The sequence below is a fragment of the Rattus norvegicus genome, chromosome 2 (assembly GCF_021556685.1).
Source record: "Rattus norvegicus strain SHRSP/BbbUtx chromosome 2, alternate assembly SHRSP_T2T, whole genome shotgun sequence".
NCBI classification, from domain to species: Eukaryota; Metazoa; Chordata; class Mammalia; order Rodentia; family Muridae; genus Rattus; species Rattus norvegicus.
This window is the reverse complement of record NC_141535.1, coordinates 120,271,441-120,287,635: the sequence shown is the minus strand read 5'-3', so window position 1 is coordinate 120,287,635 and position 16,195 is coordinate 120,271,441. Positions and strand designations below refer to the sequence as shown.

Sequence of the window (16,195 nt, the reverse complement as noted above, 5' to 3'; positions counted from 1 at the left end):
TCCAACCCCCCTTTCTTGCCCTGCTTTCCTTGCTAAGACTATGCCAGTGCTGTCTCACTCTCCTGTTTTGTAAGTTGTGGTAATGGTAAAAAAGGTGAACCCTTTTATCCCATGTAGCGCTGGCACCCATAGGTCCGCATGGCACTACGGGTTCCCTTCATCTCAGTGTCGCCACACTGCCCCCAAGTAACTCTCACACCTTGCCACACTGGTCCCTAGAGTCAGTTCCGGCACCTGTGGGCCATATGGAACCAACCATAATTTATCTCTGGTTAATATCTCTCCTGGTGCTCTACTAGCCGTGAACTCTCTGGTTCCAGCTCCCCAGTAAAATCAGGAATCTAGAAGTCCGGTATGGGCTGGCCTATCTCAGCTCCCTGCCATGGACTCTGCCCACTCCCCCAGCAACCGCTTCTGGTATTTAAAGTATAAACTCCTAACTACACGGTGAAATCAAGACTCAATAAGCTGTAACTTAAACAGATTTTTATGTTAAATTCTCAATCCACAATACATCCACACAATAAACTCACAAATGATAAAAAACTGTCCACCTACATAAGATAAATTGACCTATAGAAATCCATCCCTTAAGAAATATTCATAACAACCTATGTAGAGATACATGGCAAGGATCCTTTACGTCTGCCTCCAAGCTGCTTCTCCTCCTCTCTTGTGCCTCTCCCATTCCTTCTAAAACCTCTGTTCCCACCTCCCTTCCTTCTTGTCCAATGACAGGCCTCATTTTATCTTGTGTCTGCATAAGAATAATGAATGACATCACCCTACAAGGTAACTTTTTTTATTGGTAAGATAGGATAGATGGATGATAGATAATAGGTGATGGAGAGATATATCAGATGTTTATCTCTTTTTAGCACTTTATTTCCTCTAGTGAGATGAAAGACTTTGAGAGAGACTTTCTCTGTAGTAGACTAATGTAGAAGGTCTGAAGCAACTCCAAGCCTGTGAAACATTGCTATGCCCAGGGCCAGCCTCCAAGTGATGGGTCAGGAGGTACAGAGCCCCTCGATGGTTGTCTCGCATCAGGAACACATCTATTGCTGCAGCCTTCCCAACAGTCAAGAAACCCAAGGCCCGGCCACAGCCTTGTTGTCTAACTTGTTTCTCAAGCACTCATTTTCTATCTAAAGAACTCAAAATATTTCATAATTTAAACATTAAGATTTGGAAACCAAAGGGCACAAACTGCTTGGGTTCCCTCGGTTCCAGGCAGTCCATGTCATGTGCATCAGTGAAGTGCTATTGAAAAGGAAAAAGGTAAAACAGGGTGTAGAATAAGAAAGACAAGTCGCATGGTACAGGAAAATTAGCAAAGTGAAGAAAGAGATACTTGTTTTTTATGGACTACTTTCCTGATGGGTCATCTTTTTTGTCTAGTTACATTGTAACAAAACAGTGATCACTATACTGCCTAATCCTTAAGAAGGGACCTAATGTGCTGATTTGGTTTATCTTTATTTAACTGCTAAAAATCCATGTCTTCAATATGACAATAAAAAGTTATGTATATGCATTTATCCATAAATAATAAATTCAAAGAAGAAAGTCACCCCAGTGGCTTCCAGCAAAAGAATCACTGAATGTACAATGCTACATCATCATGGACTTTATTTTCAAGGAGCACTGGTGGTTGTGTGTGATGGGTAGGAAACTATACATTCAAGAACCTCCAGTGGGGGGAAGGGCATTGCCTTCCCACATGGTAATGTGCATACCTGGGGCCCATGGAGGTCAAAGGAGGGCATTAGATTCCGAGACTGGACTGTAGATGGTAATGAGCTGCCATGTGCATGCTGGGGAAGTACTGTCACATGGAAGGCAGCCAATGGTCTCAGCCGCTGGGTCATTCTTCCTAATGTTCACTTGATCTTTACTACCATCACACCTGTAAAGTTCCTTTATTTGACACTCCATTAAGTTATTTGTACAGTAATCAATTTTTAGTTTTATTGCCCAAAGTTTGCCACGGAGCCACTTACCCTCATTTTTTGTAAGAATAGCAGATTCTTCAGAAGAAAAAAAAAGTGAGAAGTCATTGCTGTGAGTAATATTGGAGGTGAGTGTGCTGCTATCCTCCATAGGTAGCATTTGAAGGTTTTTGTGGGCTGTGCTTTAAAAAGAACAATGGGTGCTATCATTTATTCAGCTATCATTTTTCTTTAATTTTTTCTTTTAAGATTATAATAGGGGGCTGGGGATTTAGCTCAGTGGTAGAGCGCTTACCTAGGAAGCGCAAGGCCCTGGGTTCGGTCCCCAGCTCCGGAAAAAAAAAAAAAAGATTATAATAGTTACACTTCTTGCATTTCCTGCCTCCACACCTTTTCACATACCTCTTCCTGATCCTCTTCAGATTCAGGGCCTCTTTTTATTACCAATTGTTATTATATGCATATACATATATGTACACACACGCACACACATGTTCTTAAATATAACCTGCTCTGGATAATGCTACCTATATGTATGTTTTCAGCACTGACCATTTGGCACTGTGCAGCCAATTAGTGTGTTCTCCATCGGGGAAGAACACCTTTCCCACACCCATCTTTTCTCAATTGCCTGACGCTCTTTGTGTAGGGTTGAGAACTCATGGGCTTTCCACATCCACTTTAGCATGTCCATTGTTGTCCTTGTTCAGCTCCTGTGTGGCTAACCATGCTGGTGAGACTTCATGGGTGAAGCTTCTTACGTTCCTAGGAGACACCATCTCATAGCAAACCTCTGAACTCTGGCTCTTAGTGTCTCTCTGCCCCTCTGCTTCAGTGTTCCCCTAGCCTTAGGTATGGGAGTTTAGCCAGTATTTCTGAAGGTCCAGCAGAGTGTCAGACCTAGACACCTTTCCCTTCCTAAATCAAGAGCATTAACTTCTCTAACACAGATAATGCTTGCTGACTGACTTTAGGTTGACTGACCAATGAAATAACAGCGAAAACTCAGTGATAAAAATAATCTGGTCAACCGATAAGTTTTAAAATGGAACATGTTTTTACCAACTAAGATATCAGATGTGTTTTCTTACTTGGAAAAATTCTTAGATTGCAAACATGGATCATGATTTATTTTATAGAAGAAAAGGTTAGAAATAAATGAGGTAAGGAATGGTTTTTAAAAAGAAACCTATCTGATTATTGTCTCATGAGAAGGTGGTAGCGAATAAGCCACTGTTTGGACTCTAGCAGCCTCTGGCCAGTATGCCACAATCTTTGGCTTTGCACAGTGTTTGCACAGTGATGTTAAATTAGGAAAACACACACACACACACACACACACACACACACACACACACACACACGCCTCACAATTCAATCAATCAAAAAATGTTTAAAGACTCCAAGGCAAAGGGGCATCAGAAAAACCATAGGCATGCTTCTTCTCTGCAGGGAACAACCACATCAAATGTGTGTTTTTTCTTAAAGCTTCAATGACAGTGTTGGTTCACAAAAAATTGGGCAATGATTCCTGAGTCAAAATGGCAGGTTGTATAAACATGTATTTTTTTTAACCCTACTAGGTTACTAGAAGAATATCAAATGCACAACAACACAGTAATAATGAAGGGGGAGGATAGCCAAAGTAAATGAGAAATCACAAAAAATTTCTTAGTAACCAAAACTGACATTTGATGACCGAGGTCTAAGTGTGAAGACAACACAGGAAGCCATCAGGTATGCCCAGACAGTGAAGACAACTGTACTAAAGCACAGTTTACTTCAGTAGAATCTCATAGACACTGAGGCTCTCTCAGGTGGCATCTCACCATCTACAGAACAATTAGCCATTAGAGGGTATTCATCATCGGACAGGATAGGATGAACATAATTTGTATCTAGAAGATATAAATTCTCATTCTTTACTATCTTACCTGGTGCATATGCACACTTTCCTCTCTAAAGAAATTGGAGGAGAAACTAGAGAGATGACTCAGCAGTTAAGATCACTTACTGCTCTTGGAGGGGACCAGAGCTCAGTTCACAGCACCTATGTTGGGCAGCTTACAACCACATGGAACTCCAGCTCCAAGATATATGACACCCCTTCTAGTCTCTCCAGGCATACAAATTCACTCTCTCTCTCTCTCTCTCTCTCTCTCTCTCTCTCTCTCTCTCTCTCTCTCTGTCACACACACACACACACACACACACACACACACACACACACACACACACACACATACACGTATTTAAACTAATAAAGTTGCTGGAGAGGTACCTCAGTGATTGAGAACACTTGCTACTCTTGCTGAGGATCTAAGGTCAGTTCCCAGCACCCTCCTAGAAGCTCACAAACATTTGTAACTCCAGTTCCAGAGGATCCAATAACCAGCACTCTATTGGCTCTCCACAGACACATGGTACAAGTAAACATATGTATAAAATACAACTTTAAAATATATACTCTTAATAACAACAAACTAGCAAAAACATCAGCCAGATGAGTGGTCCTTCATTGGTTTCCAGATACAGAGGAATGGTAACTAGGCCTCCAGAGTTTTCAGCAATGTTTAGGCCAACCATGCCTAAGGAGCCAGAGAGAGAGGTACAGATGTGGGCTGAAGTGCTGCTCAATACTCAATACCAAGCCTTATTCTCAATGCAACAAAAATCCCCACTGTTTCCTGGAGAATACTGCTGAGAAGCATTAATGGCACCTTAGCCCTGTTTGAACAGTCTGCATGATAACCACCTGTATTCTAGGGAGCACAATGTGGGTTGCTCCACTTGGAAAGTGACGGATATGAACTAAGCACCTGGAAATTTCTGTGTGGTGAGGTCTCTTCCAAGAGAATCTTCCACTTTTGACCCACCTGGCCACTCTTCAAGTCACCCACCTCTCTACCTGTACAGTTACTGAAATATGAGGCACTCTGACATTTTTGTGATTATAGGACATCTACTTCAGCAACAATCCTGGCTGGGAATGGCCCAGGCACCACGAACCAGAAAAATAACCTGATGGCAATTGTGTCTGTGAATAAATACTTTATTGAGCTGACATATTTGCTTTGCTCTCTTCCTGTATTTGCTTGACCACATATCCTGACATCTGTCCACATCACTGTGCAGACATCAATGCCAGCTTTTCATTCACAGACCAATAATTTATTATGAAACTGTGTGATCAACAGCTCAATACCTCACTATCTCCAACGTCTGTTTAAGAGTGACATTACCATGGGCATTCCTGACCTTTGCCTTTTTCTCTTGGCTTATTTCTTTCTTTCTTTCTTTTCTTTTTTTTTTTTTTTGGTTCTTTTTTTTTTTTTTTTTTCGGAGCTGGGGACCGAACCCAGGGCCTTGCGCTTCCTAGGTAAGCGCTCTACCACTGAGCTAAATCCCCAACCCCATTTATTTCTTTATGAAAAGTCCCTGGAGGATGGATTTCTTGGTCAGGGTACCCTAAGTAGATTCTGAGTGTCTGTGACAGATCTCTACTGACCTGCCTGGGTGTGTGTTGCAGAAAGGAATTATGTATGACCTAAGCAGGATCAGACATCAGGCTTGTGGCCCTGCTCTCAGCAGCTCCCAACCTTGTCTGTGATGGTTGTTTTGTTTTTACCACAAAGATCTTCTGCCTTGTAGATCATAATGAGTTATACTTAGGAAATATGAGTAGAAGGGTTAAGAGGATGATGATCTTGGTGGAGATAGTAGAAAGGTACTTGGGGGAGCAGCAAAGAGAACTGGTGCCTTGTAATTGCACCACTAACCTGGAGCTCATTCAAACCCTGGAAATCCTCAGGCCCAGAAGCAGAGGGAAAGAAGGCCCTGACGTTCTAGGAGTCACAAGTCCGAGAATGTGCTGCAAGTCCCATGAGGTGGGGGGGCCAAGCGTCTCCCACAGCGACCAACAGCCCAGCAATTCCAAACACAGAGGACTACAAAACAGACTACCTACTTCAACCAGTGGTTCTTAACTTGTGGGTCCCAACCCCCTCGGTAAAAGTATTTACATCACAATTCACAACGACAGCAAATTTACAGTGCTGAAATAGCAGTGAAAATCATTTTATGGTTGAGGACTGTTACATGAGAAACTATGTTAAAAGGCTGCAGCATTAGGGAGGTTGTGAACCCCTACTTTAACTATTATAAAGGTACATACCACCCCCCACCCCACACACACACACACCACTCCCAGGGACTTCTGATTTCCTCTTCCTTACTTCCTGTTCCTCCATGGAACCCCACTCAGCAGGCCTCCCTCTCTGTCCCCAAAGCCACCAGTACTTCCTGTCTCACAGGAAGTCCCACCCCCATGCGCCACCGTCACTTCCGGCACCACCAAGATCACTTCCGGCTCCCGCCTTCCAAGTCGCAAGCACAGGCAGGGAAGTGGCCACAGCACGGCTGCAGCCAAGGCAGCCACAGGTTGTAGAGCGACCCCATCTGCTGGGGTACATGGCCGGCGGTGGGGCGCAGCATGTCATACTCCTGCCTCACGCGCGCCGCCGTTGCCATGGCTGCCGTCACTGCCTCTGACGTTATGGCCGCCGTCAAGTTCGGCGCCTCCGACATCTTGGCGGGTGCGCGGAGGGGCCGCACCTCGCCAGGGTCCGAGGTCAGCTCGAAGAGCAGCGGAGGGTCGTGCTCCTCGACCTTGCCCACGCATGGGCACACGGCTGCGGCGCCCCCTGCCCCACTGCACGACCCCGACCCCAAGGGATCGAAGGTCGGCGTTACGAAGTGGGCCTTCCACACCTGGCCACCTGCAAGGAGGGAGACAGGAAGTGACACCTACTCCAGGTCATTTACTGTTCCTGCCCATTGGGCGGCCTCCCACCCCGAGGGTCACTTCCGGACTCCTTGATTCCAGAAATGACATGAGGGGAGTGATGGTTCGCCTCCCCCAGACCACCAACCGGGAAGTGACACCCCCCCCAAACTTCCAGCCAGGAACTCACTGTCACGCTGTACCCAGCGGACTGCGTGCAGGAAGACCTCACAGTAGTGCAGCAGGACCTCGTGGGCGGAGTGCCAGGTCTCCCCTCGCAGCAGGGGCAACAGGTCGCGCCCATCAATCTCCCTGCAAGGGGGCAAGCCGATAGTAACACTTTCCGTCTGACATCCCATGGGGTGTGGACTTCCACATGATGTCATAATTCTGACGTCATCACTTCCTATCTGGCACCCCCCAGGCACCACACTCCATGTCTGATATCATCAGAGACCCCACTTCCTCTCTGACATCCACAGGGTCCTGTACTTCCTGTGTGACATCATTTAGGCTCTAAGCTTCTACGATGTCACTAACCTAAACCACTCACTCTGCACTTCCTGTATGACACCATGTAGGTTCTGTACTTCCTGTGTAACAACACTACCCCATCTCAGACTCTGCCCACCTGTCTCTCAGCAGCTCCCCCCAGGTTCCACACACACACAGGCTCCATCCAAGGCCTCCCCAATACCTGTCCCCCTAGGCCCCGCCCACCTGAGGCCATGCCCAAGAGAAACCCCACCCCTCGCCAGGCCTGCCCTCCCCCAGGTCCCACCCCTCCCCCAGGCCCTGCCCACCTGTCTGACGGCAACACCCCGCCCCCCAGCCGCACAACGGTGGGGAAGACATCCATGAGGCTCACAGGCTGGTCGAGGACACGCCCCCGAGGCAGCACGCCCGGCCAGCGGAACACTCCTGGCACGCGGATGCCGCCCTCCCAGCCGCCCATGCCCTTGCCACCTGGGGCGTGTGGGAAATTAAGGGTGATGGCAGGAAAGGAAGTCGAGGGCGGGACAAAAGATACGCAGGTATGTCAAAAGCAGAACAGGAAATGGGTATAAATACCGGAAGCGCCAAGGGGCGGGACAAAAAGTTGGAGCACATAAATGTCAGCGGCAGGAACAATGCCAGAAGTGCCGAGGGTGGATCAGGAAGTCGAGTCGGATCCCGGAAGTCAGGCCAGAAACCGGAAGAGAGCAAAAAGAGGGTCAGTGAGCAAGGGGTGGGGCCAGGAATGCATGGGCAGGGCTTTAAGGCCAAGGCCAGGTGTCACTTATGGGATCCCCAAGTGAGTGGGGGGGGTGTGGGGACAGAAATGGGAGGAACAGGAAATGTGTGGGCAGGACCCAGAATGGGTTGTTGAGAAGAGGAAGTGGGTTGGAGAAAGAGGAAGTAGACGGCCTAAACCCAGAAGTGAGTGGTCAAGACCTGGAAGTGAATGTGTGGTACAGAAAGTGAGTTGGCAGGACCAGGAAAGGAAGTTTTGGTACCTGGAACTAAGTAGGCGGTGCACAGAAGCGAGAGGGTGGGAATGGGCGGGACCTGGAAGTGAGTGTGTGAAACAGGTTGTTGAGTCAGCAGAACATGAAAGTTAGTGGGCAGGAACAAGAAGTGGGTGGGCAACCTGGAGGTGGGTTGTGGAAGTGAGTGGTTGGGACCTGGAAGTGAGTGTGTGCAACAGGAAATGAGTTGGTGGGACTTGAAAGTGAATTTTGGGGACTCAGAAGTGACTGGGCGGGAGCAAAATGTGGGTGGGTGGTACCCGGACATTGGCCTTCAAGGTCCCCCTGCCTCTGCGCTCACCCCGGAAGACCCCGTTGGAGCCGCCGAGCTGCTCGCCCCCAGCCTGGGCTTCAAGCCAGGCGCCGTTGTCAGATGTGAAATGGACAAGTGTGCTGTCCGTCAGGCCCTCGTGCTCCAGCACCTCCAGTATCTGGCCTGTGGTGGGCGGGGCCAGCAGGCGGGGACCAGCAGGTGGGACCAGGGAAAGGAGACACCTTATGTAAGGCATCAACTGTCCTCTGACCCTGCCCGCTATCCCCCTCATTCATTGTTGGCCCGGCTCATTATTGGACGGACCACGCCCAAACCCATTGTAGTCCAGCCCTGAAGCCCGGAAACTCCTTCCACCACTTGATCATCCCATCCATCACTGTTCTGACCCCGCCCACCGACGTGACCCCACCTTCAGACTTGCCCATCACCTGTTAGCCACGCCCCTCGCTGCTGTGGCCCCACACTCTGTTCCCAGTGCCTGTCCCTCACTCCTGCCATTCCCAGTAACCCCAACTACCAACCACCATCCCACAGGCCCCACCCGCTATCATTGGCCCTGGCTGTCAGTAGATTGCTCTTCCTGCTGCCAATCTGACCGCTCCTGTCACTCGCTTTAGTCTCGCCCACCTCCCCCATCAGTCCCGCCCACCGTTACAGTGAACCTGCCCATGACTCCCAGTCCCCATTCACTGACCTAAGAATCCTGCCCTTCACCCACCCGGTCCACAGGCCCCACCCACCTCACAGCCTATATACCCTGCCCATCACCCAAGGCCCACCCATCCTGCTTATCCAAGCTTCACATATGCAAGTCCCGCCCTCCCCTTAGGCCCCGCCCACTCACCCACTACCCAGTCCATCTCCTCCACATTGTCGCCATAGCGCCCATGTGCGCTCCGACCTCGGAATTCAGGCGATGTCACAAGGGGAGTGTGCGTGTGCAGCAGGGACAGGAACAGCAGGAAGGGGGCATGGCGATGCCTGAGGGTGGGGCTGGGTCAGGGGCAGTGCCTGCCTAGCCCGTGGGTGGGGTCAGGGGGTGAGCCCTGGGTCAGGGGCAGAGTCAGGGGTGATGGGAGGCATCAGGGGCCAGGATCCAGGGGTGGGGCCAGGGTCAGAGGAGGGGCAGAATAGGGGTGTGGCCTGGAGTTAGGGGTGGGGCCAGGGCGACATCACCTGCCAATCACCCTCAGGCCCTAGTTCAGGGTAGCAGGTTGTGACTGGAAGCCCTACTGCTGAGCCTAGGATATCCTGCTCTCTAGGACTCACAGTGGTTAGGGCAAGGGCAGGATATCTAATTAGTCCAGGGAGGAAAATGGTTAGTGCAGGACAGCCCAGTACCCTAGCTCGCTGAATGGTTAGCCCAGGATATTCCAGCCGGACAGAAAGAAGGCCTCAGGGGTTAGTGCAGTCTATTCCAGCCACAGAGGAAGCAGCAGAATCTAGCACAGGTTACCCCGCGGCGAAGGGATGCCTGAGCAGTGAGCCCGAGATGTCCCGGCAGTCCGCGGATCTGAGCGGTGAGCGCAGGGCGGCCCTCCAACCCAGGATGCTCTGAGGTTAGCTCAGGATATCCCTGTCGTCCGGGACCCCGCAACAGTTAGCTGAGGATACCCCAATGCACCACGTAGTCGAGCCACTAGCTCAAGATATCCCATGTGGATAAAAAAAAGTTAGGTAGTTAGCCCAGGATATCCCCAAGGCAACGGAATGGCACGCTGTTAGCTCAGGATGTACCATCCAGACAGGAAGGCTAAGTGGTTAGCCCAAGATACCCAAACACCCCAGATAAATGAGGGGTTGGCCCAGGAAGTCCCACCTGGACAGGACACCCCTTCAGTCAGCCCGGGACACCCAGGCCCCTCCCCTCACCTTCGCAGGAAGTCCTTGGCCTCGCGGAGCAGCAGAGGTGTGACATGGTCGAGCTGCAGGGGCTGCTGGGTGACGGTGGCGTTGCGCATGAGGAAGCAGTCATAGCGCGCCACAGCCCCACCTACCACATACGACCCTGCTTCAAAGATGGCCGCCACTGCACCCAGGGCAATAGCTGCCCAAGGAGCCCAGCAGGCCGGTGCCAGTCCCCGGCCCCGCCCCCAGGCCAGTGCTGCAATGGCAACGGCCACTGCTGCCAGGGCCCGCCCCGCCCCTCGAAGGCGCCGCTCCAGCCCTGCCCGCTTCTCAGAAGGCTCCGCCCCCGCACAGTCTCCCATCATGCCGAGCGGCAGCCCCAGGAAGTGGTGGAAGCCGTGGTTCAGCGGGTGGTGGCAGAGGTCGGAGACAGTGCGGCAGCTCAGGCCCAGGTGCCACTTCCCTGTGGGGGGCGGATTGGGGGAGGTCAGGGGTCTCTCACTGGACGATGTCACCACCTGTGGCCCTGCCCCTGGTTCTGCCCTCACCAGCCCCGCCCACAGATGACATCTCTGAAGTTTCCAGAGAATGAAATGGTTGGCCACGCCCACCATGAAAATGGTGTCATTGGCCACGCCCACCATGATCTCATTCGCTCCACCAGATGTCAGGGCCCCACCCCATGATGTCATTGCTCTCACCCACTGACATCACTGAGTCCACCTGGGCAATTAAGTCACAAGCCCTGGCCCCATCCCGGACCCCAAGCTCACCCACGAGCCCTGTGACATAGCCCTGCCCCTGCAGGATGCGAGCAAACGTGATCTCCTTTGGAGGAAGGCCGCCTGCGCCTGCTGCCCACTGCAGCACTCGGTGTCCGTTGCCAGAAGTCATCCCTGACGGGGTGCAGAGAAGGGGCAAGGTGGGCAGGATCAAGCGTCAAATCATGGATGGGACACGAGCGGGGTGTCATGAGAGTCCAACTGGTTCCTCCCTCAGAGGGAGAGGCTGAGGCTATAGGGGTTCAGGTTGGGACCGGAAGTGATGTCATCGGGTTGGATGGGGCACAGGAAGTGATGTCCCATCTGAGGTGGGTGATTTGGGGGCCGGATGTCATTCCTTGCGAATTGGCCTGGGACTGGAAGTGACCATCGCCATAGTCAGGGTAAGGATAGGAAATAAGGTCTCCAGATGGGTGGGACATGGCAGGATGGACACTGGAAATGACATTAACACGTGGATGGGGAGGGGCAGAAAGTGACATCATAAATGAGTGAAGTTTGGGACAAGAAGTGATGGCATTCTTTGTAAATGGGCTGGGACTGAAAGGGATGTCGCTGCATGGGAGGGTGTGGCCAGGAAGTGACATTGCAGCAGTCAGGGACAGGATGTGACATCACACAGGTGGGGAGGGCAGGGTCACCTGAGCGGATAGGGTAGCGCCCAGTGAGGAATGCGGCCCTACTGGGCGTGCACACCGACTCTGCTGCCAGGTACTGTGTGAGGCGCACTCCATCCTCCGCCAGGCGGTCAATGTTTGGGGTCCTGGGGGTCGTGGGGATCACAGAGTGTTGTCAGGGAGGTCACTGGAGGTAACAGTTGTCACAGAGGTCGCGTGGGGTCAGAACTACCCTGATCTGTGCGTGTGCAGGCCAACTTGGGCTAACCTAAGACTGTCACTGACTAGGCTAACCTGGGACTGAACTAACCTAGGCTATCCTGGAACTATGTTAACCTGGAACTGGGGCTGTGCTGGGCTAACCTGGCACTAAGGTGGTGTATACTGGGCTAAACCATAACTTGCGAATCTGACTATACTGGTGTTTTCTGGGCCTGCCCACACAAGCTAGCCTGTGTCTGTAGTGGGGTAACCCAAGATAACTAGTGACCAGGGCTGCTTGTGTAATGGACTAGCCCGGGCTAACCTGATGCTGGTGTTGCCATAACAGCCTAGGTCTCCAATGCCAAGGTCGTCAGCCATGATGATCAGGAAGTTGGGGCGGGGCGGGGGCGAGCGCAGGGCATCCACATACTGCAGGCCCAGGAGGACAATGCACAGTAGGGTTGCAGGACTGGAACTGGGCAGGGCATGAAAATGCGTGTCGTGAATATTAACAAGCACATTAGAATACCAGTCAGGCCTGGACGTTGCCACTATGAAAATTGAACCGTGAATATTAATGAGCTTGTTAGTACATTTACTGCAAGCTGTTTAAGCACCATGCAAAAATCAATTGCATGAATATTAGCTTGTTAGCATATATTCCAAACCAGGTTTGTAGTGCTATGGAAATTGAAACATGAATATTAATTACTCTTAGTATAGTCCCCAAACAGGGTCACTAGTTTTATGTAAATTGTGTGAATATTAATGAGCTCCTTGATGTAATCACGCATGCAAATCGAGCCCATTAACAGTAAGTATATTCATAGCAATTTTGCTGACTGCTATGGAAATTGAGACCGTAAATATTAATGAGTTCTTTAGCATATTCAAAACTGTGGTCAATTAGCACAAAGCAAATTGAGTGAAGAAATATTAGTGGGCTCATTAGCATGTCCACCGAGTAGGGTCACTGATATGCAAATTGTGTATGAATATTAACCACCTCAGTATATCTGCCAATATAGTCGCTTTTTATGCAAACTGCATACATAAATATTAACCACTCATTAGTATATTTATATGGCACTCCTTCGAGTCGAATGCAGTTCAAGGTATTAACATTAGCAAGCTCATTAATATGCCCAACAAGCATGCTCACTAAGTGCTATGCAAATTGCAAACATGAATATTATAGGGTAAATACCATAGCTACAAAGGCTACCATGCAAATCGTGTCTATTAGCATTAACGAGTTTATTAGCATATCCATCCTACCCATTAATTGTGCGCCATACAAATCGAGGCCATAATATTAATGAGTTACCAACTAGCTTATTAGTATCCCCCCAGATGAAGAACCATCCCCGAGGACTGGATGGTGACTGACAGGCCAGCAGGGACAGGGCGGGACTCACCAGGTGCGATGGGGCGGAGCCATGATGCATTGGTTTCCTGCATAGGTAAGGCAGGCATGTGAGCAGCTCGGTCCTGTCAGTCAGACACAAGACACACCCACCTCCGCTCCACGAATAAAGGAGTTCGTTAGCATAAAAGCAGGTCAATAGGCGTATGCAAATTATACATAAATATTAACTAGTTCGTTATTAGCATATTCGCCAGCATGGAGGCTGAGGGCCATGCAAATTAAGTGCATAATATTAACGAGCTACTAATAACTAATAATAAGCATACTAATGATAGCGCATCCACAGGTGCCAGTGCAGGGCGCTATGTAAATTGCACGCATGGACATTAATTAATGTATATTAATGAGCCGCGACTGTGCCTCAATGAATATTCATGATGCGCCCTCCCCATCGGGAATCTCCCAGCCACTCCTGCGCCGATGCCCGGCCACGCCCCCTCCGGCACGCCCCCTCCCGAGACCCTGGACCCCTGACCCCACCGCGTCCTCAAGAAGTCAATCGGGTTCCGGCCTGTCGCAGCTGCTCCGTTTCGTGCTCCTCGGTCACCCTGTCTATGGCAGGGGCGGGGCCCGGAGCAAGCGGGCGCGGGAACCCGTCTGTCCGGTCGGTTCTGGATCCGGGTGGCGGGGCGGGCCGGGGCGGAGTGTACGGGTCCTCGCTGGTGTCTGGCACAAACCGTTTCCAGGCCTGAAACCCCGCCCCCGCAGTTCACGTGACAAGGCTAGACCGATCGTAGTAAAGCACGCTGGTAGTGGGGGCGGGGCCTCGGGGCGAGCGACGCAGCATAGTCAATGAGGCCCCACCCCACCCTGACCCCCTACCGGGGGAACTTCGACGCAGTCAACGCTTGTAGTCAAGGCCTGCGGCCCGGAGGCAGGGCCTCGCGTTTTGACAGACGGGCGAGGAGTGGGCGGGTCGGATGTCAGACAGGATGTTGTGGGCGTGGCCCTGGGTTGACTGGCAGGGTAGTGGTGGGCGGCCCCTGGCCGCCATTTTGGAGTACGCCTCGTTCCGCCGAGGCGCGGTCATTCATTTCTGGGGTCCCGCCCACTCACGTCCTCTGAACTGGGAGCGAGCTAGCAAGTTTCGGGGACTTCGGGGTATGCGGCGCGGCCTGACGACGTCACAGGCCGGCGTCCTGTCCGGTTTTCGCCCGGCATGCTGCTCCAGGCCAGCTCTCGAGCCGCGTTTCCAGTCCCGCGGACAGGACGGAGCTTGTGCGCGGCCCGCTGACTTCACTTACCCGCGCTCTGTCCCTCTCCCTCCCCGCGGTCCGCCTGCTGCCGCGCCGTCCCCGAGCCCAGTTTGGTCGCCGCCGTCGGGTCGCGGCTCCTGAGGTCGTCTCCCCGAGTCCCAGCTGTCCGGCCGTTTCCCTGGCAACGGACGCCGTGTCCTCGCTCTTGTCTGTAGAGGGGCTGTGGGTTTCCCACCGCCTGCAAACAAGATTGGCGGGGACGCTCGACCCGTTGGGCGGGGAGTCGCGGCTACGGACTCTGTGTGCAGACAGACAGACAGGCAGGCCGAGGTATTAGGGGTGGAGAGACGCTTGGGCAGGCAGGGGAGACGCGACAGGGAGACGCAAAGGCTGCAACTCGGGGTTACAGACGCTGCCAAGGGGCCGCGGGACAGACAGGCCCTGTGCAGACGCACGGACGGACCGATGGACACGCGTGTGGGGAACCGGGGTGAGAGACGGGAGGAGGACATTAAAGGACTGAATATGCAGATGTGTGTGTGTACCTGGTTAATAATTGCGAGAGCGGGGCCTCATTGACTATGCAGATAAGGGCCGGGCTCAGCTATGTTTCCAGTCTGGCTAGGGTTAGGGTGTGGGCGGGTCCTAGCTAATTATGCAAATGTAGGGGGAAATCACCGAGTATGCGGATGAGAGCATGAGCTCCCCTAATTATGTATGCAAGAGTGGGCCGGCCTCATTGACTATGCAGATGAGGGAAGGCTCAGCTAAAGTCAGAGTCTGGCTGGGGTTGGACTCAGGCTAGGTCTGCAGTTTGGCTAGGGTCCAGCCTTGGCCTACAGCCTTTCCAGTGTCTGCCAAGGATTTGATAGCTAGCAAAAAGGTGACTATGGAAGAGTAGGTCATGGTCTGATGCAGGGACTGAGTGAAGAACTCCAAAACATTTTGTTCCTTTTTAGTCAGGTATGGGCTCAGTCCTGAAATTACTGAACCCTCTCTTAGCCAGGAATAGCATATCCCCTTAAAGGAATATGGGATACTGAGCAGACCCTTGGCTGGGCATAGATCTTTTGAGAAATGTAGCTATGTGATAATCTGGGGCTCTGCGTGGAAGCAGGAGATAGTCGAGCCACCATGTATTTAATCACTTTTCCTGTAGCTGCAAGCAAACACTTAAGAAGGGTTTATTTGGCTCACAATTGACAAGAATCCAGTCCACCACAGAGGGGATGGCACAGTGATGAACCAGCATGACCTGTGGTTCTGAGCAGGAAACAGAGTAGTGGGACCCTGCTAGCACTTAAGCTGATTTAATGTTTTCCTCTTTAGTTTTTAGTCTAGGACTGCAAACCTTTAACCTGTGCTGACCTCGCTGAGAGCAGGTCTCATCCCCTCAGCTAGTTCTCCCTGGAAAAACACACACAGACATGCTCAAAGGTGTGCTTTGCCAATGCCTCAACATTTCCTAATCCAAGCAAATTAGAAGTTAATCATGAAACACCATGACCAGGTGGGCTTCCACTCCATTCCTATGCTATCCTCAGGAATTTTCTCTTCTGCTGTCAGAAGAACCATCATCTTGGTGCTTTTAAATTGTGCACA

General features: G+C 51.3%; 1 protein-coding gene across 7 annotated transcripts; it reads right to left on the bottom strand.

Moving 5' to 3' along the window:
• Nucleotides 1-4,988: 4,988 nt before the first annotated feature.
• On the bottom strand, nucleotides 4,989-14,045 carry Arsl (arylsulfatase L). Of its 7 annotated transcripts, none has more exons than XM_087622194.1 (11): nucleotides 13,873-14,045; nucleotides 13,387-13,423; nucleotides 12,291-12,443; nucleotides 11,789-11,910; nucleotides 11,139-11,261; nucleotides 10,390-10,828; nucleotides 9,362-9,498; nucleotides 8,545-8,679; nucleotides 7,539-7,701; nucleotides 6,926-7,047; nucleotides 4,989-6,730 (listed from the first exon to the last, which is right to left on the bottom strand). In XM_087622194.1, the coding sequence occupies exons 2-11, from the start codon at nucleotides 13,407-13,409 to the stop codon at nucleotides 6,312-6,314; spliced, it is 1,836 nt and encodes a 611-aa protein (XP_087478320.1). In that variant the 5' UTR covers nucleotides 13,410-13,423; nucleotides 13,873-14,045; the 3' UTR covers nucleotides 4,989-6,311.
• Between the last annotated feature and the right edge of the window lie 2,150 nt (nucleotides 14,046-16,195).